The sequence below is a fragment of the Halyomorpha halys genome, unplaced genomic scaffold (assembly GCF_000696795.3).
Source record: "Halyomorpha halys isolate HHAL.00 unplaced genomic scaffold, Hhal_1.1 Scaffold277.1, whole genome shotgun sequence".
In the NCBI taxonomy this organism is placed as follows: domain Eukaryota; kingdom Metazoa; phylum Arthropoda; class Insecta; order Hemiptera; family Pentatomidae; genus Halyomorpha; species Halyomorpha halys.
In genome coordinates, this window is record NW_027115357.1 from 135111 (window position 1) to 161597 (window position 26487).

General features: G+C 29.0%; 1 protein-coding gene across 1 annotated transcript in view; it reads right to left on the reverse strand.

Annotated features, from left to right (window-relative positions):
- Window positions 1–3059: 3059 nt before the first annotated feature.
- Window positions 3060–26487, reverse strand: part of LOC106680678 (bromodomain adjacent to zinc finger domain protein 2B) — a gene marked incomplete in the record, with an annotated part of 314015 nt that continues 290587 nt past the window's right edge. Inside the window, 14 exon segments of the mRNA XM_067052413.1 lie at window positions 3060–5276; window positions 5475–5696; window positions 7764–7900; window positions 8853–8994; window positions 10276–10397; window positions 16165–16378; window positions 17572–17735; window positions 20292–20480; window positions 20683–20828; window positions 21741–21910; window positions 23220–23383; window positions 24931–25170; window positions 25925–26046; window positions 26332–26413. Of these exon segments, the coding sequence (XP_066908514.1) occupies window positions 5117–5276; window positions 5475–5696; window positions 7764–7900; window positions 8853–8994; window positions 10276–10397; window positions 16165–16378; window positions 17572–17735; window positions 20292–20480; window positions 20683–20828; window positions 21741–21910; window positions 23220–23383; window positions 24931–25170; window positions 25925–26046; window positions 26332–26413 (2274 nt within the window).

A 26487-nucleotide genomic window follows, 5' to 3' on the forward strand; every position in this document is an offset into this window, starting at 1 on the left:
GATCAATATGTATACGTAGATGTCCTAAAACAAAATCTGGGACCCAGTGCTACTGAGTTAGTTCAATTTTAAATTTAATTTTTCAACAGCATAACAATCCTAAACATCGTGCCAGAAGGGTCGAAGAATGGTCAAACTATGTAATGGCGTTAACTGCAATACAGATGGAGCCTTAATGAAACAAGGTTCCGGAGCAGGTAGATGGAAGATGAACAGACATTTTAACATATTTATTTGTGTTTTGTAATTATTCTACTGTTGTGGCTATTTTTTTAAATTTCTATGTATTATTTACATCTTTTAATTTGCATTGCATTGTGTAATGGATTGAACGTGAGTTGCGGATAACTGGAGAAGAGAAGTATGAGAAAGTGGAATAAAAAGAAGAACATAGATAGGGTTGAGAACAAAAAAAGAGGGAGAAAATGTAATATAACTTTATGTGAAAAGGAGGAGGAATAAACTATATAAATACATAAAATTGTTTAAAAAAAAAATTGAAATATATTGTATTTAGTTTAGTTTAGTTGATTATAGTTCGAATGAGGAAAAAGTATAAAAAAAAAAAAAAAAAAAAAAAATACTTTTTTTGTATCTTTGTTAATGTATGATAGTGTATAAGATATATCCATTCACTGATAACTATGCTGTTCTATAGCAACCCAATATATTTGGTCAGCATCACATCAGGTTTGGCAGATAGTATATGTAGTGGAAGTGAAGTTACTGTCATTTCAAAATCTGTTCATAAAGACACTTTACTGCTATGGCATTAACTGGCAACTGTTAATGGTGGAAACTGTACAATAGTTGTCATGATGACAGTATTTATTGTTAGGACACTACTGCCACATTAGTTCTGGTATGATAGTTAACAGTGTAGCTATTATCACATTTAGGGCTATTTGCACGGTAACACTTTACTGTCAAAGCAGCAACTGCCATGGTGTAAAATTATAACAGCTCCCATATGACATTTACTCATGACTTTCTAAAATAAACTTGAATTAACTTATTTTCAAAATTATTTACTTAGGAAAAATCATTTGATATAGTAATCAACGGAACAATTATAATGAATAATAGGAGTTATGAAATGATTAAAAAATAAGAAAATAAGTAACAATATAGATACATAAATACGAGTGCAGAAATTCAACGACTTATTTTTCAGATATTATCTCAGATATATTCAAATATAATCCCAGATGTAATATACCATGGCTATATCTGTGTAAACCTACTCACAACCAATGCAATGTAATCTAATGGTAATTGTTTAGAACAATGAGTCAGAACCATTATTCCACAGCAGTTTAGTTTCAATTATTTGGCACGATCCTGAGAATGATTTGAAACAATGTAAGGTTAAAATATTGAGAAAATGTTTCATTATATTTTAAGCAATCTCAACTATTTGTTGGTTTCATACCCTATCATGGATTAAGTTCATGATCTTATCGTTGGCCTAATACCAAAATGGTGTATCTGTAAATTTTACTATCATGTGTTTTTATGTATTTTAATGCATTAAAATAGAAAACCACAGTTTCTCTTTGCAATATAGAAAAGACCTAATTTTTACATTTGATGTTTCTGAGTTTCTTTTAAACTTGTAAGTATGTATATAAAGTGATTGTTCATTTTTGTTAATCATCTTTAGTTCATTTGTGTTTAATTCTTTTTCATTTTATTTTATAAGAAGCTAGTTACCCTTCAATTTATGAGATCATCTATGGTTTTGTTTTATGTGTTATCTTTTTATACTCTGTTAATTATTTTTGTTAATTTGTTTTCTTCTCCAATTTATTATATTGTATTAATCATGTGTTAAGATATTTTATTAGTTGATGCCTGAGTAGCGACACTGCTATTTGCTGTCTATACAGCTGCCAAAACCATTAAGAGCCGACATGATGAACCTATCTGCTGCAACGTGAACTACAACAGACACTTTATATTGATATATGTATTATTTCTTGTTAATAATTTAACTTTAATTGTATATAACCATTTACTATGCTTTTAAATGTTTTATTTGAAGCTATAAAGATTACAATAGAATCTTTTGATCCACTAAAAGCTGATGAAGTAGTAATATCTGACATCGTAACTCTCAATGCCATTTAATAGCCCCAGAGATAAATTAGTGCCAACTTCGCCCTTTCAGGGAATTTTCCTTAGGAAGCAATGAGTAACAATATACATAGTTCATCAGTACATTCTAGAGCTATTTTAGGAAATTTATATGGGTCCATATTTTACTCAACCTTCTCTGAATCTCTTCTTCCTAAACCTTTTGTTCCTTTCGTAAGGACCTACAGCTAGTTCCTGTCAGACTTGCTATCCCCTTTACAACTCTCGTTAGAGGCATGGAGCATGTAAGAAAAATCCATTAAGTGCTCTCACAAGGTTGCAGTGGGAGAGAAATAAAGTTTAAAAAAATATATATCTAAAAAACATTGCTTTTCATTAATCCAGCATTCTCATTATAACAGAAAAATTTACCAACTTTGATTAGCAAATATCTCAAGTTTTTCCTTAGCACCCAACAGAATTTTTCAGGATATAATTACTTTAATTCAATTATATTTACTGCTGTCTTCAATAAAAAAAAAAACTATCATTCTTCAAATATGTAACTGAAATTTATATTTATTTTTAGATTATCCATACAAAGTAAAACTAAAATGGAAAAAAAAAAAAGAAGGTAACAACAAGAAAATAACATTTAACATTATTACATTTTCTTTATATCAATTACAATGTTATTTTACAAACGTAATATGGACTTTTAAAACATTTACACATTTTAATAATAGAAACAGTGTTTATACTATTGTTTCAGAACTACAAACGGTATTTCCAAGTAGACACACACTATAGTAAAGACAACTCAATCTGTTAATATATAACAATAGTAATAAACCTCATGTAATACTTATAGTTTCTTATACACATATAGATTCATATAAAACAAGAGGGATTTTATGATAATTTAAACTTGTTAATATCCACTTAAAATTAATTTCATTGTTTTTACCGATCACATTATCTTGTTTCTTTTTTTTTCCTTTTTATCTTTTTTTTTATATACGTAGAGTGCCTAACGCTAAACATGACAACTATTATCTATGAAAAAAATGAGAGAAATATTGTCGGTACAACATGGAATACTCATAATATCCCTCAATAATAACTGCAATTAAACTTTCAAAATGAAATATAAATTTTATCATTTTTTTTTTATACAGGAAATAAAAAAATAGGCCCTTTTTCATACATACCGTATCAAACACATGATGGTAGAAAGACAGTTTGCAGACTATTTATTCTAAAATACTCGTACACATTTAATATATTTAAAACAAATTTTGAATTTTATTTTTTTTAATTGTTCTTATGCCCAAAATACAGTAACTATAAGTATTTAAATCTTAAAACCAAGAAAACACTAATATTCTAATACCTGTTTCATTGTAAATCGGTCCGTAAAGAACTTAAATGACAACGTTAATTAAATTTCTGGCAATTAGAAAAAAAAATTAATTAATTTTAAAGGCAAAATTATTTCACTGATTTTAATTAATAAAATGTTAAACATTTCAGCTAAAATGTCATCCTCAGAAACAAAATTTTTTCAATTAAACATTAAATTACATCCTCACAGAATCAAATTTAAAGGGCCATTGAATATCCCTTACAAGTTCCTAGGATTACAACCATCTTGATTAACCTTTCATAACCTCCTCTATCATGGAAATTTGAGTATCAAGTAAGCTGTGAATGTATACTTGTGTAAGTGTAATTAAAAAATTTTGTTCTTCAGGATAAAATTTTAGCCCAAATTTTGAACATTTTATTAATTAAAACTGTTGCAATAATTTTGCCTTTAAAATTAACAAATTTACTTTCAGCTTAAATAAATAAAAATTAAAGAAATATAGTTAATTAAGTTCTGGACGGACCGTCTCGTCGTATAAGATACATTTAAATGCATAATTATTTATTTAAAACTAGAGGCACGTAACTTGCACAGAGGTAGTACCCACTATATACAATGAAAAAATACAGTAGGTCTTTATAAACCTGTTCATATACATATAATCATAAGAAATTTACAATAACAAAAAAAAAAAAGAAAAAAAGAAATTCTATTAAATTTTAAGAAACAGCGTTGCTTCCATTTGCGACTATAAAAAGCAAATACAAAAGTAATAAATATATTCAATACGATATTAAATAACTAAGTCAGTTCTTATAAGATTAAAAATAAATTATATTTACAACGTATTTCAATTGTACAAAGTTTGATTAGACTCAAAAATATCAGCTTCATTTTCAATGACAATTTTGAATAAAAAAAATAATTAAAATTAAAATACACTTTGGTAATACTTCAAATTAAAAACAAAAAATTAAAATTTGAATAAAGAATTAAAAGCCCTTAAAAATAATATTACATCGATATTACTAAAAAAATTGAAATGAATGGAATGGATAACAGCCCTTATTACAAAAAACCATTTAAAAACAAACAAAACCTTCTTGTTGAATGGCCTAAAATATTTGCCAGATTTATATAAAAAAGCTACACCCAAGTGACCACAAACTTTTTTAACGTGAATATTACAAATGAAACACCGAATTACAAAGTGATTAACATCGATTAAATTTTTAAAATTTGTATCTTAAGATTTGCTGACAGCATTAATATATTCTTCGATTACTTTTTTTTTCTTTTTCTTTTTTTGATTAATCAGCACAGACCACGTACTAAAATGGAATGAGATTAATTCTACAACTCAAAAGACGAGTCACAAAATACCATTAATTCTACAATAAAATCGAAAATTTTTTTAGAAGAAATATTCCAATAACATACACATTTACAGCATCAAAAAAATTAATACTGTTCGAAAAAAAAAAAATTTTTTCGAACCTGCATTTTCCTAGTTCACAAAACTATTAATGTACAAATCTATTTACAAATATTTCAAATGTCAATGAAAAGAAATACGACTATATAAACGAGCACATTTTTTCTTTTTTTTTTTTTCTTGTTTAAATGTATGTGAGCAAACAACGATACATCTTTGGGGGAGTTGGATCACAGTTAAACTTGTTTCGAATTGGTCAATTCGGCCCATTTTGTCTCAAAGTACAATCTAAGAGAGTGACCAGCCTTCCCGACGGGAGAGTTGTCTTCATTGAATGTTTCACAATTGTCAAATATCAATCGGACGTCAGAGACGAAGTCATCTCTAGATTTGTATCTAATGGAAAAAAATATATATATAAATTTAAACATCAATTATAGGCTATCTATTTATTATAACCAATAACCAGAAAAACATGTAAACATCTAGATAAGTAGATGTAGATATCACTCTATATATACTGACTGAGATATAGGTCTATCAATATGAAGATTAGTTAGGAAAACTAAATTTATAAAAAAAAATCGTCCTTACTCGTTATGAGAAAGCCTCTTTGAGATGGTCTGGAGATCCATCGGATTCCTAATTATCTTCCGATAGGTTGGGAATTGTTTAGTATTAACGGCGATCAAGAAAGGCCAGGCGTCTTCATGCGATTCAAGATCGTCCAATATAGCTTTGCAAGGAGCTAGTTCTTTGTTCAGCCTTTTACCAGTTTTATTATCCCTCTTTGTTGGTGTGTCTTCCTCGGTTGGGCTACAAAAATTGAGAAAATATAATAATTTACTAATTCACTCAATAGTCTTAATTATATATATATATTTAAATAAACTGTATTGAAAGATTATTAGCTGTAATTAAAGAAATATGGTCCAAGTAGCGGTCAAAATAGGTGTACAAAATAGAAAAAATGTTTTATTAGTAACCAATAAGTTCAAAAAAACTACATTAACCTTTATTATAATTTTTTAATTCTGGAAAATTTATAACCCTTAAAGATTAAATTATATTTCATGTATATTTTCTGATACCTTGTTCGAGACTGGTATTGTTATTCAATGAAAAGAAATTACATCCATTATTTCTTTATTAATAATTTCAAATGTCCAACCTGGCCATCATTATGGGAAATTTTAAATTATAATTTCACAGCCTCACATCAATTGTTAAAAATTTGCAGACTATTCTACCCAGGTCTAATAAATTAAAGTTATCAACATATACCAACAACTATATTGTTGATAAGTTTATGATAATGGTGTTATAATTTTTTTTTTTATAATTTATTTATTGCTATTTACAACTGTACATTATAATACATTTAGTAAATTTGAGTGTTAAAGGCATGTAGAGAAACTACCCATTGGTAGCACGCTAAAAAAGTTTTACAATATAAGGACATAAGGCTACTTTCTTTTCAGGCGCCTCGGGGGAGTGCCAGGAATGGAAGAGGAAGCAAGGTTAGAAACTAGAGGGTTTACCCAAACCCTCCCTGGTTAGGGAGTTTATAATGGAAGGAGTGATATCTCGCTCGGGCTACATCGGTTACATAGGGAACATTAAGATCTTTATGGATGGTTTTATTAGTAACAAAGGAGCATTGAGGATTTTACAAAAGATTTCGGATCGTAAGGATTGGATACGAGAGGAATTCGAAGGTTTAGTGGAGCCCCAAAGCTCAACTCCATATGTCCATATTGGCCTTATTACAGTCATGTAGATCAGTCTTTTGTAATGAATTGGAAGTTTAGACCATTTGTCTAGTAAGTGCTGTAAAAGTCGAAATCAACGAGAAGTTTTGTGTCTTTTCAGTCTTATGAGGATTCTAGGTTAATTGTTTGTCCAGATGTAGTCCAAGGTAGCGGATCTGTTTGACAGGGGTAAAGATAATTTAAAACTAAACAATTTTAAAATTAATTTGCCAATTAAAAAAAAAAAAGACAAAATAAGTTCATTTTAAATAAAATATTTTGGACCTGGGTAGAATAGCCTGCAAATTTTTAACAGTTGATGAGAGGCTGTAAAATCATATTTAAGATTTTCTTTGTTGAAGGCCAGGTTGGCCCAAATATTGGACATTTTAAGTTACAGCAGACTCTCAAAAATCCGAACTAATTAAGACAAAGGGGATTCAATTAGCAAAAAATTTGATTTCTGAATGGGAAAAAAAAGATTATTTCGTAAATAAATAATCAATTTATCAACAACACTATTTCGCACTGAAGATTAATTTAATGAAAAATATAATTTTATCAGCCGATAAAGAAATTGAGAAAATAAATACACTTCCAAATTTTAATACATAGCTTGGTTTGATTTTACATTAAACAGAAAACTTGGTATTTTTAACTAGATTATTTAAGCTTCAACACTTTTAAAATTAATGAAATTGTGACAAAATAGGTAATTTGACTTGTAATTAATGACCTGACTAGAATAGCCTGCAAAACATTTTTAAATAATTGGATGTGAGATGTAAATTTATATCTGAGATTGTCCTTAAGGATGGCCGAACTGGCCGAAACGTTGGACTGTTGATATAATAAAGAGTGTTGAGACTTGACAAGGATACCACTTGAATAATTTAAAAAATAAATACTAATCTCAAGAAATTGAAAAGATTATATATATTTTTATGTTATGTTGTCTAATTTTCAATTAATACATTAATTTTTTTTTTTTTATGTATCGAAGTATTCTCAGCTCTCTGGTAGTCCCATAAGAAATAATAATTAATATTAATTCACTATTATTATTAACTAGTATAATAAAAAAATAAATTTAATAATCTATTCTAAAATAGTAAATTATCTTAATACATACACATGCAAGCTTTCAGTCGAATTAGTCATTTCTTCTGACTTGATTGGACTGAGAGATTGTGTCTGAGATCTTCGGGTAGTTTTTCTTTTGGGATGTTTAGCAGCACAATTAGTACAGTACCATTTACCACGAGGCATCTGATTGTGCAAAATAAAATATATCTTTGAGTGTTTAAAACAAAAAGAAAAATAATATCTAGATAAACAAAGCTATGCATTATACATAAAGTTTAAAATAACATATTTATTAAATAATCCTAAGTATATATGATACTATTACTATGACTACAGTGTACCTTCTTTTTATTAAATATAATCCATGTTTTGATTTTGTGGACTACTAATGTCTTAAACCTGTGTTAACTAAGACATTTGTTATTATGGCAGTATTGTCATACTATCACCATTTTTTTTATAGTGTGGAAGTGCTATCAAGAAAAGTGTAATATGTATAACAGTTGTTTGTTATATTTTATTTATTTGGAAATGAAAAATCCTCATTGACCTCAGGCATGGTTGGTGTCACCAATGCAGAAATAAAATAGACTGTGATACTTTTTCTTTTCAAATTGACAATACTTATTCACAAAAAAAATAGCGATAAACAAGTAAGCTATAAAGTAGAAGAGATTATACACAGGACAGTTACAATGTGCTGATTATATCTGCTATACTGCCACTAGGATTGCTCCATCATTTGAGAAGAAAAAATATTTTTCCCATATTTTGAACTCAAATTGTTTCAAAATACTTACAGGATATTACTGAATAACTTAAGACATCAAAATTAAAAATTGGTTGCATAGTAAGCTCAAAAAATATTCCTAAAGCAACAGATGGACAGATTTAACAGACTTAATTTCAGTATTTGTAAACAAATTATTTAAATAGAATCATAAAATCAATGAACAATCTGAGCCATCAAAATTGAAAATCGGCTAAGCCATTTGCTAAAAAACTGTTATAAACCTATGAATGAGCAGGTTATGTGACACCTCTAAGCACATTACTACCTTCCCTTCCTTTTCGCTTTACTAGAGTTAGGTAATAAAAAGTGAAACATTTCAATAAATAAATTTAATTAAATTACTTTGGAAAGCGGCGGAGTCATGCAGTCTGTATGGAAAGCTATTGGGCACATTTCACAGATAAGCAAATTTCTGCCGATCTTCTTTCCGCAAACAACACAATTCTTTTCACCCTTCGCTTTGTTAAGACATTGGTGACAGAACCTGAAACAAAAAATAACTTATGAAATAGAAATAATTAATGGTTAAGACAATTAGATTACTAAGTAACCAAATAATTTTAAGCAGAGAAAAAAGTTATAAGTCAAATAAGAAATTAATGTCATGACTACACATATTGTTTACATTGATAGAATAGTTGGATTATGAAGTAGGTGAAGGAATAGATATGGTTTAAAGGAAAGAACAAAGGAGAATTGGAGAAAAGAGATGGGAAGGGAATTCCAGAAAGAGATTATACAAATGACAAAGGATTTAGTGAAGGAGGAGGCTATATAAAAAGATAAATATTAAATAATTGGTTGGCATCCAGTATTTAAAAATGAATGGATGGATGAACGTGGAGTGAAAAGATCAAGGAAGTTTGTATGTTGTTTAATTGATGAACTTGGAAATGAAAAACACCAAGGAGATATTGCCGTTAGAAAGTAGGAGAAAAAGTTACTTCAACTCGGTATACTAATGGAAGAAATGAGTATTTGGGAAACCCAAAAATAAATCTTATGAAGCAATCTATGAGTCTCTTCAGTCTCCATAGATAGCACTCAGTAAACCAAGCAACTGTAGTCAAAGAGTAACAAAACTGGGTAAGAGTGAAATTGAGAAAGGTAAGTGTGGGTTTTGTTTTGCAGGGAGGAAGGAACTCTATCATCTAACCGTTCCTTCTGGCGGTTTGTCAGTCTGTTTATTTCTGTTTTGCTTTTTATTTATTTATTTTTAGTGTTATTAATTTTATGTTTAATTCTAATCTCATAAACGAATAAAACACAATTAACTACACTAAATATAAATAGATAAAATATAAAACAGAAATAAACAGACTGACAAAATAATAGAAAAAACCGGTAGAAGATGTAAACTCCTCCCCTCCCCCTCCCCCACAAAAAGATAAATAAATAAAAGTAACCCATCTCTATTTCACTCTTACCCCAATCAGCCCAATCAAGATATATATATACCAATCAAGATATACTCAATCAGCCCAAGTGGAGATTAGTTACGGAGAACACTCAATTACAAAACAATTGTAAATAATTTTTCTATTCATTAATGTTAATTTGTATTCTGTAAATTGTATCAAATAATTAGTTAATTAATTTTTTTTTCAAAAAACTGTTTTTTTTTTTTTTTTATTGTTTTTTTCATTGAAGGGCATGACTATGTGAACAATACAAGTCACAAAGCGTCACCATAATATAGCTGATTATGTGACAAAATCTAAAAACATATATATTCTTAAAATAGACATAATGATACAACACTTACCAATCTCCCTCTGGAATATTTTCCATTTTTGGCTTAAAACAGTAAGTATGATAGCCTTTATCACAGCCGTCGCAAAGAAGAAGTTTGTCTTCATTATCACCCGAGTGGCAAAACTGGCAGTTCTGAAAGAATAAAATTTTTAGTTAACTAATAAAATAATGCCGAATCATATAAAATGTAGAACAAAAGTAAGTCAAAAAATATATTAGTGTCAACCAAATGGCTTCCAAGTACATTATAAAATGAATATTAGTGCTTCAAGAACTTCACTGCTAATAATTTTAATCAAATAGAGTTGTAACTGTTGAGCGAATCAGAAGAAGATCCTAACGAGTCACAAGGATATCGGAAGACAAATAAAAAAAAGGTCTTGCACACATCACTTTCAACATATGTGACTTTCATTATCATAATTTAAAAATATTTATTTTTTTGAGAGTAGAGCAATGTTTGAAAATATTTACAAAAACCGAGAGGCATAATTACACCCATTAGAACACCGAATCCTAGTTATAACGAGAATTATACTCCAGTTTGATATAAGTAATTGCATTCAAAAGAAAATAAATCTCTATAAGAGGGTGGGAGAGGCGTTATCATGCTAAATCCTCATTATGATGAGTGTTATAAGTAAAGTTTTCAGAAGTGATGAAGATGGATAAGAACAACAAGAAAAAAATATTATATTCGTTTGTACAATTTAAAGAATGTTGGCAGAAAGACCTAAAAAGGTAATTACAGAATGGCATGTGGAAGGAAGAAGGAAAAAAGGAAGACCTGGAGTAAAATGGAAAGATAGGGTAGAAGAAAGTTTGGCGAGACATGGCATCAGAGAAGAATAAGCATTATTATTATTATTATTGTCTGTATTTCTCACTTTTGCGGGTGAGTATCAGAGGTGGAGGACCTAGAAATGCAACCACCTTCATATTTTTATTTATTTTTTCTTTGATTCAAATGTTTAAAAATGTTTGCACTATACGCGCAGTGTCTAAGAGACCTGACTGTTGAGCCTCTCTTAGCAGGTCGATAGGCACTCCCAAAACCATTCACGTCTGCCACTGTTGATTTTGATGTGAGGCTATTAGTTGATATTATAAATGGAGTAGTGGTAACACCTTCCAATCTATATATTTCTTTCAATTCTATCAACAATTCCTGATATTTCCTCCTTATTATTATTATTATTATTTTAACTATTTATTCTGTATTATAATGATAAGTACAATGTTCTATCTAAATATTGTAAATTAAATCAAGTTAATTTCATCAGATTTTATAATGTAAATAATGGCTGTATGAGAAGATATATATATATCGAATGTGTTTTCTCATCTCACTTAAAACTACGAATTTCTGAGCCAACTTTTAGCCCACAATGTTTCCTGTCATAGAAACCCTCAATTCAGAAAGCATAATCAAAAATCACCAAAAGAATAAGAGGACATAGTATTCAAAATAAAACATTCTTTCAAATAGTCAACATGACTGCCCCATCTTGAAAGTTGGCTGTTCAAATCTTTTTTGACAATTATAATTTTTCTGCAACGATAGTATTTCTAATAAATTCAGAAAACCATAAAAGGGAATATAATCTACAAAATAAGTTTTATTGGTCATCATGGGAGGAAACTCAAAACACAACAATTGAAGTTTTGAATCCCTAACAGACAACAGGCAAGAGAGATCACTATGTTAAGACTGGCTGAAGAATGGGTGTGTACTAGGAGTTCTCGATTTCTAGTTGTCTATTGTCCGCAGTTTGATGGTAAAAACATTATTACATTTATTATGACAGGAAACTTTTAGGATGTAAAACCCTTTGTAATTATCAACATCAAAAATTAATATCCAAAGTTATTAGTGAAATTTGTAATGTATTGGTTATTATCATTATTCTGGCACTATGGTCCAACAAGAACCCGAGCCTCATTCAACCGCCTTAGATCCACCTCCACATCTTCCAACCATTTGATCCAGGGACGTCCTCTTTTTCGTTTTCCATCCTGTTTCTCATATAGCATCTTCTTGGGTATCCTTTGATCAGGCATCCTTTCGACATGTCCTATCCTTCTTATTCAAGCTCTTTACACTAATGCCATAAATTTGGGTTCCCCAAACAAGTACAGTCTTATTTTCGTTAACATTGAAGTCTAGTTCAGCTGCTGCTGCTTCTTCGAATTCCAGGAATGTTTCTTGTAATGTTGTTCTAGGGTTATAGCGGCAATGACCACATCATCTGCATATGCTAAATGAATGTATAAGTTACCTTGTTTAATATTGTAATTGCATCTACTAATAGTGTGGTTTAAATATTTATAAGGATATTTCCATGTGTGTTAATTGTCTAGTAACCCAGTACACTGATAGAGTTAATTATTTGTTCAAGAACTTCGCACTATCAGTATCTGAGGTTAGAAATTGTTTTTATTTTGTCGATTATTTAGAAAATTAATTGAACAATCAATTGAATACTAAAAGTATTACAAACCTAAAAGATGAATAAAAGCCATTTGGTTAATATTAAAATATTTTTTATCAAAATAGAAGAAACATGCTAAAAAAAACTTAAAGAAACCGATTAACTCAATAAAAAATTTAGTGCAATAGTTTCAAACAATATTTGTCTCGAAATTATTAATTTAGACAAAAAACCAAAACAGTAAGAAAGAAAATATAAGAGAAAGTTTTTACAATTAATTTTCATCACAATGCATTTGCTAATTTTAAAATGCAAAAAAATAAAATTATTAAAAACAGTGCAAAAATAATAATAAAAGAAAACAGCAATTAGCAAAATTTCATGCTGTAATCAACAGAAAACGTAGTTTTTGAAAAACAAAAAATCATTTCTTTATTTAATAGATAATAGTTTATTAAAAATGATATTTCAATTTAAAAAATATATATATACCGTTACAACCCATGAAGGGTTAGAGGTGCAGTACTTTGTATGGAAGTACCATTACTAGACCAAGGGTTGTGTAAGGAGATGATTTGGTCAGAATCACGCTCAACCACCAAATTTTTCCCCTATCAAGGGTATCCATTTTATGGGTGGGGTGGAACCTTAAAGGACTCCAGAACCTACAGGGTTGACTCACAGTTACAGTAACAGACTAAATAATTTTCTATCGCAGCAAGATTTGAATCCAGGTCTTTAGAGTTAGCAGCACAGTGCCTAATCACTGAGCCACACTGCTTAATATTTCAATTAACTTCATAAAATTTTATTTTACAGTTAACGAGTGGCCTTATGAAAAGTTTGACTATTTTTCTCCGCATTATAGTTTTTAGTTGGTTCAAATGCAGGGATGGTAACTAACCAATTGAAGTACAGCAAAATAATTTTCCAAATTTGACATTTGTTATATGAAGCCATACTTTAAATAAAAATAAAAAAATCTTTCTTGAGACTGGTTTTTATTTTTAAGTAAATTAATATGTATCAAAATTAAGTCTTAAAACACTCTTTATTATTTCTTTAAAAGTCCGTTGTTTAAGCCAATTAGGCCATCCTCAAGGAAAATCTAAAATATAAATTTACACCTCGCGTCCAATAATTTAAAAACTTTTTGCAGGCTATTCTGCCCATATCATTAATATCGGTCAAATCAATATATTTTTTCACTTTCTAATAAATTTTAAAACTTTTAATTACAGATTAACTTAACACTATTATCACTTTCTTATCACATAATAATGTTCCTGCCATGGCTATAGAGCATCACGGCTGCTATATATACTATCAACTACCACGCCAGATCTATTGCGACAGTACTACCATAAAGGCAATATCATAGTTTTCACCATATTCATGGCTATAGACCAATTAACCCCAAATATTTTTTATTTGTTTAAAAACATAACATTAAACTACAATTCAGTCAAACAGCAATTTTTATTAAAAGCTGTTTAATAATTTTTATAGATTAATCTCTGTAAATTAATAAATCTTTTATTGCAGTTATCTGTTAATTTTAAAAATAAAAATTATGAAGTAACTTTTAATGTGATATTTATAAAACACAATTAATAAAGGCTTCGAACCTTACTGGTACAGGTTATATTAGATATGCACATGGTTCAGAAGTCGTTCACCAAGATAATAACTGCATAGGGCCAAACAAAAGCTTTGCTTGTTTCTCACAAGACTATTAGTATAGCTAGTACGTCTATGAAGTATTTCCACACGCATCGCTGGTCAAAACCCAACACTAAACCATGGAGATCATCAATAAACTCATTGTGATGATTCAGACTAAACAATTTCTGATCAAAACTTAGACGGTAAGAAACAAAAAAAAAATACCATAACCTTCATCAAATTAATTTTCAATAACTTTTAAGCAATAACTATATTTTAGTTAAAGCATTATTATAATCTAATGAAACCTGAACCACCTTCTATTAATACTAACAATAAAGATAATTGTGCATATAAAACAAACTATAATGTTAAATTATTACTATCAGCCAAAAAATAAAACAAAAAATGTTAGAAGTTTGTGATTATGTTTTGCAGAAGGTCATACAATGTTTATTATAACTAATAATAAACTTAATTTGAAATATTTCTAATTATATAAATTAGTGAGGCTGACTACACACTACAGTTGTTATTTCATGAACAATAGCTTTATATTTATGATAAATTAGTTATTTATACAATTAATTTTATTTTCTATGTTTTCTTTTTTAATCTTGTGAGTATTGAAATATTTAAGAATAGAAGAAAAACAATAAAGATTTAACAAAACCCTAAGGAACTTAGGTTGAGAGATTATAACTTATTATTTATAATTAAAATATCTAAATTTCTACCCGAAGTTTAAAAAATAAAAAGTAAAAAAACAGGCAAGGTCTAAGTAAGAACTGTTCAGGGGCAACGGTCTTGCAAGGTGATGTGGTCAGCCTTCAGGTTCAACCACCAGAGTCTCCCAATTCCAAAACCAATTCACTGATAGTTATCATCTTTGTTTCAATCTGACAGCCCTGCAAACTAGGGTGAATCATTGGTAAACAATAAATAGTTTTCTTCTACTATTTTGATACCTTTATTGACCACCGGGACTATCTTCCTACAATGTACTTCATACAGCCAACTATCTTCTTCCAATTAAAAATATTCTTATATAATAATTTTGATTTAAACATACCCTCACACAAGACAAAAAAGACAGGAAACTGCACTAGAATAACAACAAACTAAATTTGTGCACGTAATTGAAAGATTATAAAAAAAATTCAACATGATGGCTGCTCAAACCAGAAAGTAATATAAAGAGACCCCTATATGGTCAGTCATTATTTAAAAGCCAGATTGCCATAACTGACTTGAGTTATGAAGACTATACTATACCATATAGTCCGACTGGCACTTACTAGTAAATGAGATTTCGAACAGTAAGGACTTGTGCAATGTCTCTTTCAATTTGTAATAAAGAGAAACGCTCGATATTAACAAAGTGATCACAGCATACCTTCTATTTGCTCAGTCTCCCCTCCATTTAAGATTTTAAATGATCTGTTTCAAAACTTTCTCGGTAATCCATCAGTATTATCCCTGCATGATCAATCTAAACATCTCTCTTTGGTTTTACTCTATGGGGGTCTCTAAAAGTTATGTAGAGACGATTTCCCCTCTTTTAGAGCAATCTTCCAACCTAAGATCCACACACAAAATTCTACCTAAACTTGTTAGCCTTAGTATAGTAGTAGCCTTAGTAAAATTGGTATAAAAAAAATTATATTTATTCTTTAATTCAATACTCACGATTAAAAAAAATTAAATGTTAAAAATGCAAGCTATAAATATAATAAAGCTAGATGAAATAAAATTATATATAAAAAGATGTAAATAAAAAAGCGCTTCATGCGATTACCCACAGTCTGGGCATTTTGTGGAGTTGGACTCACTGCTTTCATGATAGACTTGTCCCAAGCAATGCTAGCCTCTAGGGCATGTAGGACCATCGATATTTGGGCCGCTGTTTGGGACTTGCTTAGCGCCTCTCGCCAAACTGTCAGCCCTTTACTTTCGTTGGAGGGTCCTCCATCTTCAGAAGGGTTACAGCTACTGCTCAGTTTGAGATCACCAATGCTATGTATTATATTTCAAATTAGAATATAAATTAAAATAATTAATATCTAAATGCAAAATTATATTATAATAACTCCATTTATAATAAATGGTTAGGATTAGTAGTAAGGATTTAAAAATGTATTTTCATTCTTAATATTTTTAATTAGTTTATATATAATCTTTTCACTTTTGAATGAAAAGTTCATTTTGAGACTGTTTTTTATTGTTTAAATAAAATAATTTGATTCCAAGTTAAATCTCAAAACATTCTTTAAATGTCCAAAGTTTCAGCCAACTTGGCCATCCTCAAGGACAATCTTAAATATAAGTTTACACCTAATACCCAATAATTTAAAAACTTTTAACAGGCTATTCTGCCCAGGTCATAAATTTCAGACAAAACAAACTATTTTTTCACCTTTCCATTTAATTCTAAAGCTTCTAATGATATTAACTTATCACTATAATCACTCTCTAATATACAATATTGATATTCTGTGATAACAGTGATAAAATTAATCTGTAATTAAAAGTTTTAAAATTTAATGAAAAAGTGACAAAATAGGTTGAATTGACTGATATTAATGTCCTGGGCAGAATAGCCTTTAAAAAAAAGTTTTTAAATTATTGTATTTGAGATGTTAATTTATACTTAAGATTGTCCTTGAGAATGACCGAATTGGCCGACTTTGGACATTTAAAGAAATAATAAAGAGTGTTTTGAGATTTAACTTAGATACAAATTGTTAATTAGCTCTATTTAATCAATTAGCAAGCTAATTTTCATCAGTCAGATGAGATGGGACTGAAAGATGAAACATCATTCAAATGGCCAATATGGCGCACCATTCCAAAGTCAGTTAAATCGCTGCTATGTTGAGCAGGTATATTAGAATGTTTTATATTATAATAACTCAGGGAGTTGAGGAAGGTCTTTTGCAGATTGGGAACTGCATAGGCATCGGTTAGAATATGGTCTGGGAGCCGACTTTTTATTTCAGTGGTAGTCCCACAAAATGAAAATTGGACTCCCCACCATGGTGTTAGAATAGGGTGGTACCCTGTAGATAATCCTCCACTCTCCCTCTCGTAAATGATCAGACAGGTCATAAAAAAATATGAATCAAATGTTTTAAACATTCATTGTTTTTCTGCTATGATGATATTTCTAGCTGTCTTAATACTATTAATTTCTGATTTTGACAACTTACTTTTGTCCAAGCGGAGGCTTAAGGTACCGCCTCTCAATGGCCTCAAATAGATTGCTGAGCCTTTCTTTTGCAACGTAAATAGGATTGACACTTGAATCCACAGCTTCACAAGCCGGTACAAAAGGTATATCGCTTGTTGATGCCTTTGCAGGTACTTTCCAGCCCTGTGCAAGGGAGAAAAATATAATTAATAATTAAAAATATTAATAAAAATTCAAAATTTACAATAACCAAGACTATGTGTCGATCATAATTTTAGAAAGTAGAGAAAATAAACCAATAATAAACACTGCATGTTAAAATAAAACATTTATACTTCATTTACCTATACATGGAATATATATTGTAATATACTCTTTTTTGATAAGAAGTTGTTTTTTTATGTATAGGTGGTTTTAGTTATATTTTATTTTATGTATCTACGCTAATATTTATTGATTTTATTAAACGAAAAAGCAAGCTACCCAATTTCATCATTCAGAAATTATGGAAGCTAATCAAGATGGTGGCACGTGCCCTTCCAAAGTTTGTGGAATTACTGCTATTGCTATGTTGAGTGGGTAGATTGAAATTTTTCAACTTTTATTGTTTCTCTGCCACAATTATAGCGCAAATAAATCTAAGAAAAAATAGAAGATAATATTACCAATGAATCGATAACAATTATCGATTTACATCGTGAATCATTGTAAGTGAATTAGAGCAGCTGTGCTACAATCAATGTTTGCATTTACTATCGAACAATGAACAGAGAACACTCGTTTTTGTGTGGGAGGAGCTGGTACTATACTGTCAGTGGTAGATATTTAGAAAGAAGAATTTATCATTGAAGGAAGAAAAACTTTTAGTTCAGATCGCCGGGGGATTGGACGTGTCCTGGAAGAGAGGAAGAGTGATCCTTTGTCTACTGTCAGTGACAGTTTTTTGTTTGAAATAGAAGACATCAAAGAAGAATATATGATTGGTTAGTTTGCTCTATCTAGGATTTAAGTATATTTGTAAAAGTAGCCATTAATTTAGTTAATTGTCTTTGTGTTCTGATGGTCTGGAACCCCCCCTAAGATAAGAGTCAATAATATTATATATAATTTAAAATGAAGTTATCATATCTATTTAATATTTAATATTTTCTTTTAAATCTTGCCATCTTCAAAGCTATATTTTAGATCTGAGAATAATAAAGCCAATAAATTTCCTTTTAATTATTTTAATAAATCTGGAATATTACAATACAGTAAGGGAAAGTACAGCAATAGTACAAAATTTCAAATTCGTCTTCCAATATCAAATTTCTGTATTTCGATGGAAATACAGGCATCCTATAAATCTAAAATCATAATCCTAATCTATAAATACTATTTTTTATCTATTTATTTTATTTTATTTTTTATTTACATATATTTTTTTATAATTCATCGTTATTATTCCCAATTGTTCAATATTTATAGTGTTGTAAATAGTTAGGGGTGTCTTTTGCACAAGGCTATACCCCTCCCCCCTCTATAATCAATTGTTAAACAAAAAAAATCTATTAACCACATAAAGCCCACCAGGCCAATCTGGTATTGAAAAAAAAAAAAAGATGAAATTACATGTTTTGAGGTTCTCTGAGTCGAAATAACTAAGTCCCACAAAATGGTCTATGTGTGTTTGATTAAACAGCCTATCTCAAAAACGATAAGTCATAAAAAATGGAAAATACATAATTCTGGCTGGTATAAACATGTGAAGATACAGTAACTTTTTCAATAAAACTAATTGACTGGAACTGCCAAGTAATAGAATAAATTTTCCACATTTTTTTTTCTCTCAAAAACGGCTCTAACGATTTTGAATAAACTCTGCATATCTGTGTACAATTAAACAGTCTTTAATATCAGTTAGGTCTAGCCCTCATTGAAATAGTCTGACAGGGTATAAATGCAAAATTTTCAAAATGGCTTACTCTCAAGAACATTCAATTTTTTTTTTAAAATAATTAATCATCTCACATTTTTACTAGGTAGAGCAAAATGGATAAATATAAAGTATGGAAGAGTTGGATAATTATATTAAGAAAATAAAAGATATTTGTTCAAGATTAAAACACATTTTCAAAAATAAAATTAGTAATATAAAAGTACTATATACCATTGGAAAGCCAAATATTTTTAACATATAGAGTAGTTAAAGATAACGGAGAATGATGAAAGAAAGCTAAATCCAGTTTTGCCAGAGTGATCTGTTTTTTTATCAATGTAGTTATTAAAACTTTTTTTTCTATTCACTTAACCTAAATATGAGCCTTCCAGTAGACAGGATGACTATATCTGTAAAATTATTCTTAGAACTATCAATAATGATTTAGCAATTAATAAATGAATATTATATATTACATAGTAAATATTAAAAGTACTTTTAAGAAAACTTTTGAAATTGGAGTTAATCAATCTTTTTTATCCTAATTTTAAAAAGCTGTTTTTTTTTTATATTACCAATTTTTTTAAGTCATTAAACGTCACTACTTTTTCTTTTGAGGTAATTTTAAAAGTATTATAACGGTAAGCAACACAAAGTTATAGAACTATTCGTTTAATTACTAGTATGGACCAGTTTTACTTGGAAATATGGTGTTAAAGTAAATAAAAAATAGATCAATGATAATCTTTTGACAATTCACAATAGTCAATTTTTGTTTATTTATAATAAGCTGTTTTTTTTTTTTTTTTTTATTAAATTACCTTCAACTGCATGCTCGCCGAAGCAACTTTTTCTTCAAGTGCTTCAACTGCCACAAGGGCTGCTAGATCTACCCTCAATGCTACTTCCCTATTCCATGATTCGGGAGGGTCAGGTTCTGATATCTTCCCATCATCGTCCTCTTTGATTTTGAAGTTGCATTTCCGGCTATCACCGCTAGTAGTACAAACCTAAAACATTCACAGACAGGGTTAGTAATAATATTTTTTATTTATTCTGGGATTTTGGAATAATATTACAGGTAGCGAAAATAGGCTTTAGTGCCTTGCGTTTATATTTTTGACTCGAAAGCAGGATAGGAAAATAAAAAAATGATAAAATAGAGAATTTTTAACAAATAAATGATAATAAGGTGATGAGACAAATGAATACCTTTAGAGTGGAATCCCAAGCGTGTTCTGTTCGCATCCTAGTGATACTAGCCATAAATTCACGCTCTCTTACGCCACGTGGCTCCAGCCTGGCTGCTACTTCTTTCATTTTTTCCATAGATATCCTCCACCATCCTCTCCTCAGGTCTAAATAAAAGACATCAGATTTTAAATAGCAATTAATTAATTAAGTAGCAGATCAACATCATACTTGTTCTTCCCAATGTGATTAATTAAAATAGAAAATGTATTATTGTTTCAAGTTTAGGTTGGGAAGCTAAATAAATAAATTCAAATTAATTACAAAACAAACTTTTTACATGGTCATTTTCAACCATAACCCAACATAACATTTTCAAGCATGTTATATTCTAAAACACGGTTGTCCTTGAACGAGGTTGCGGGCCAAATAATAATTATATACTTTAAAGCATCAATAAGGTTAGTGTCCACGGTAAAGTAAATAAAGCAATAAAGGATATTTCTTCATAGAGAATTTTATTGTAACACACAAATTTTAATTGTAAAATCAGATAAAACAAAGAAAGTGGCAATAATAAGTAAAAAAAATATTAAGATTATAAATAAATAATTATATACTTTAAAGCATCAATAAGGTTAGTGTCCACGGTAAAGTAAATAAAGCAATAAAGGACATTTCTTCATAGAGAATTTTATTCTTCTTTTGAGATCGTTAATCCATATTTTCAGTTAGGACACTTAACCCGAAAACACCATGTATACATAAAAATTGTAGCAGTGTACGTAAAGAAAATTATGTACATCATGAATCATCAAGAATAAAAATTGAAAGAGTAAGATATTAGATAGAAAAGTATACATCCAAAATATACAAACTATATATATTAAAAAAAGTATATAATGCAAAATAGCAAATAATGTCAATGTAATGGTAATTCCTCATCATGTCCTCTGATTTTTATTTATTTATTTTATTTTTTGGATAAAATCATCAAAGTGAGAGCATGATAATATCTAAATAATACAGATAATTAATTATAGTTAATATAGGAGCAATAAATAGATAATCAAGCAAACCTTCAGGTATTGGCTTTGGAGTGCCGGGTTTTGGTAATCCGTAAGTTTTACAATGGTCGAGGAGAGCAGCTTCTTCCACAGACAAAGGAAGAGGTAATGGTGAAGGACAGGGTGAAGAATACTGTCCCTGAGGTACAGGGATTCGCAGTTCACCAGAATCAGACCAACACCTAAATAGAACAGCCAATAGAGTATTTTATCTGACCTAGCTGATATCATACAATTGATTACACCTAATTAACATGATACAATAAAAATAGTAATGATGATGAACAGAAACAGATTAATAGAGAGCAAACTGCTTTCTGGAGAAGTTTTTATTGTTCGAGAAAATAATCAAGATAAAGTAATTTTTATAATATCATTTGATATGTCAATGTTTCAGCAAAAACTATCATCAGGACTTATAATATAAGGCTTATATAATCACAGTGAATATTAAAATATCATAAACAATTATAAACAAAAAAATAATATTAAAAATAAAAAATGAAAATAATAAAACAAATGGTGAAAACAAGGAAATAACTGGGAGTGGTATAGCCTACTCTCCTTCAAATGGGAATGTGAAGACAAAAAAAAAGGGGAGTTGACTACGCCCTTGGAGCTCAGGTTAACATTGAGATTGATAGGAAATATCCTATTTAAAATGAATAGAAAGTAGCCGACAATTGGTTCCAATTCCTCTGTCAAGTTTGGGTCAAAATGTTTTCATATCTAATAAAAAATAATGCATCTTGATTATTTTCTCCAATATTAACCCAATCGAGATGGAAATTTATTTCAAACCCGGTTGCAGGAGCAAAATTTTGTTCTCTTTATATTATTCATTTTTAATTTTAAAAACTTGGTTACAATGGAAATCACCTAATTCACAAGTATCACCATCAAAAAATTGTTACTGAAAGGAGCGGATTGAACAACATTTGTGCAATATAAGATAAAATAAAAATACTTCATTAAAATTGATAAAAATTTAATTAAAAAAATTGTTAGATAATATAAAATCTTTATTTTGCTATCAATAATGAAGAACAGAATATAATTCAAAAAAAATTTTTAATAAATAGTAAAAAGTAAAAAAAATTAATTTTTTGGTACACAACAAAACCAATGCCAAATTTTGTTTTTTTATACTTTACAGATACTATTAATTAAAAAAAAGTCTTATCTCGATGATTAATTTACTCACAACAACTAATAAATACTAATTATTATTATTATTGCACACATGATATGCGACTGGTCTTATAGTCTCAGAAATTAATTGCACAAATGGTGTGCACGTGGGCTAACAAAACAATCAACAAAATTCACTTACAATTTCCTAATTTGAAGTTTTTTCCTTTAACTTAATCAAGTAATGAGAGCCAATCAACGATCTTCCAATAAAATCAAGTATGACTGCCAATTTTTAATTTATTAATAATCTATGAACCCATTTTTTTTTTTTTTTTAAGTAAATATAATATAACAAACCTGAACCCAGGCTGAGAAGAGACCAAACTGGTCGAGTCGCAGGGTTCTTTAGGTAATATGCTGAACCATTGGAGATCTTCATGACCACTATTGTTGTTCACATGCGATATACAGCCGTTCACAGCATTTGATTCTTTTTCCATACATTCTCCCAACCTTTCAAACTGAAAATAATTACACATTAAAAATAAAAACCCTCAAAAAAATTAATAATTGATCAAAATAAAATATTAGTCTAATATTAAGTCATCATATCTATATTAGATGCACTAGGAATGTGGATCTTTAAAAAAAAAATTTAAGTTTTCAGCTGTATTAATGCATTTCCAGGAAAATAAAAAATCACTGTTTTTGGTGGAGCAAAAATTACTTTTAGTTTTAACATTTTATGCTAGACAGGAACATCTTCACTTTAAAGTACAATTTAAAAGACAAAAACATTTTTGGAAAACAAACTTAGTGAAAAATTAAAAATAATAAGGATTTAAAAAACAGGATTTATATTCAGTTTGTAATATATATAAAAAATTGTTTCAATCAAGATGACATATGTCCACAAATTAATAGGAAGAATGTAAGAATAAACATAAATTCATGAAAAAAAAAGAATAAAGTTTTAATATTTCTTTGTTGAAGTTTTGACTGGAATAAATAACCATGGTTTAATTTCCCTATTTATCATTCACTTTTTTTTCAAGCAGCCAGCAAACAGAAAACAACTGTTTTCTGAACAAAAAACAAAAACTACATACTTTGAGTTTGCAACAACAATGTATATATCAAAAACTCAAGTAGAAAATATATGTTAGCCTTTAAATAATATATAATATATTGTAATATCCTCTTTTAAGATAATTTTTTTTTTTAAACCTAAATGTTTTTTTTATATATTGTCGTTCTGAATGTTGTTCATAATTTTTATTAAATCAAAAAGCAAGCTAACAAGTTTTGATCTGTCACATATGGAGTCAAAAATATATCGTTTAAAGTAGTCAAGATGGTGTCGCCATTCTGAAGTCGGCTGAATCGCTGCTATGTTATGTTGCTAAGTAGGTAGATTCAAATATTTTTATTCTTTTGTTTTTCTGTCACGATTATATTTCCAATTAATCTAGAAGTAAATAGAAGAGAAGATAATTGTCAAGGAAATATACATCAGAAACCATAGAAAAAAATTTAAAACTGTGCAATAATTGATATGAGTATTGACTATCAAAGCATTTGAAATAGACAACGGGGAAGAGATCATCAATTGGATTCACAGTGGACATGTCCAGGAAGCTGAGTCGCTTATCATTCTTTGTCTACAGTTCAGGGTAAAGAAGTTTCATCTTATAAGTAAAATTTAGGATGTGCACCCATGGTCAATCAACCAAGGAGTCATCAGTAAAAAATAATTGTTAGCTTGCTTAATTTTGTAATTAATTCCATTCATTGGTGCTTCATGCGTCAAATAGTGCATACATTTATTTTTAAGAATAAGATTTCTGTGTGAATGCGTCCTGGTTGTCTGGAAAATCTGCACTGAGTTATGAGTAAATAGTTAAAAAAATTGAAATAAAAACCTCATATCTGGTTAATATTTTGTTTTATTGATATAAACCTTGTAAGCATCAAGCATATTTTAAGATCTAAGGATAAGAAAGTCAGTTAATTCCTTTATTTATTTATAAAAAATTTAAATATTAAAACATAATAGCTGATAAATTACCTGAAGAGATTTGTGACTCGGTGCTTTTTCAGGACTGTCAAAATCTTTTGAATCTTCTTCTTTAACAGGTGAGCTTTCTTTATTATTATCACCTTCTTTTGAATTAATTTCCTCTTTAACTGAGATTCTGCTGTCGTCCATTTTTTCTTCTTCGTGGTCATTAACCTCTTCTTCATCATCATTCGTATCCATTTCCATTTTGACAGGTTCCTCTACTTGCTCTAATTTCCCCTCTGGTTTCTAAAAACAGAGAATAAAATAAAAATCATTCATATTTTTTAAAAAATTATGAGAGCCATTAAAATACATAAAATAAAATCGGTACGATGTGTACCATTACATAAGTTTAGATTAACATTAATATATAATAATCTTATCACTTCATGATGATTATGATTATTAAATATTATACCACATTTATGATTAAGATCAGGAACAGCAATAATAATTTGTTCAACTAAAACAGCAGTTAACGATTGAGGAGTCCACAGGAAGAATGATTTCAGTCTACTTTTTATGAAAATTTTAATAACAATGACGTCTTGTGAGCAATGACAAGTACAACTGAATAGCAATTTTATAGTTATCCAAATTTATATTTCAGATAACCTTTGTTTTATTAACTTCTATTATTTTCTTTTGGCCAAGAATGTTTTTAAGTTTTTTTTACCCAATAAGTTGACCAAATAAATTTTGTGAAAAAAATTATCATTGCCCAACAAATTTGAAGAGTTAGATATTTTTCATGTCAAGTTGTGAAATATTGTAATTTAATTACAGTTGAAACATCAAACTTTGATGTGATTTTTAAACTAAAACCAATTAAATAGTTCTTGAAAAGAACTATTTAAACACTAAAATAAAATATAATCATAAAATTTATAGATTACTAATTTAATGTTTTTCCTTATTGTTTTAATAACACATAAGTAATCTGTAAATGTGAAATATAAGTCTTGATATAGCTTGGTATGAAAATATGCAATTCAATTACATTAAAAAGTTCAGGATCTGCAGATTCTAAAGCTTCTACATAGATTCCAGTGCTTAAACACCAGTACCTCCTGCAATACCTGTCTTGTCCAACACATACAGCACGTAATTTCGAGCCGTAATCTGAAAATGAAAAAAAAATAAGTGAGAATTATATATAATACTTATTATTTGAAATTACTGTAACTACAGATGGAAGAAAAGGTTAGCCTAAAGCTTACCAACCTAACCAAAATGAGGTAAAGATTCATCCCATGGGTCCACCACAAAATAAATTTCAACCTACCCAGGTCAGATTTGAAAAGGGCACCAATTCTGACCCGAGAAAGCAAAGGTGATGCCTTGATTTGCTCGGCCACGACTTTAGTAAGTAAATAATTAAATAATAGTAATAAAAAATTTTCTCACCAAGCAAAGCTTTGGTATTGACTTCTGCTTGCTTGCTAACGACTGCTAAACTTTCTCCAACTTGCAGTCTTGATAATTCCTCCTAAAAAAAAATAAATAAATTTATAAAAATAAAATAGAACTAAGAAAAAAATTATTTTTTAAACTTTCTCATTT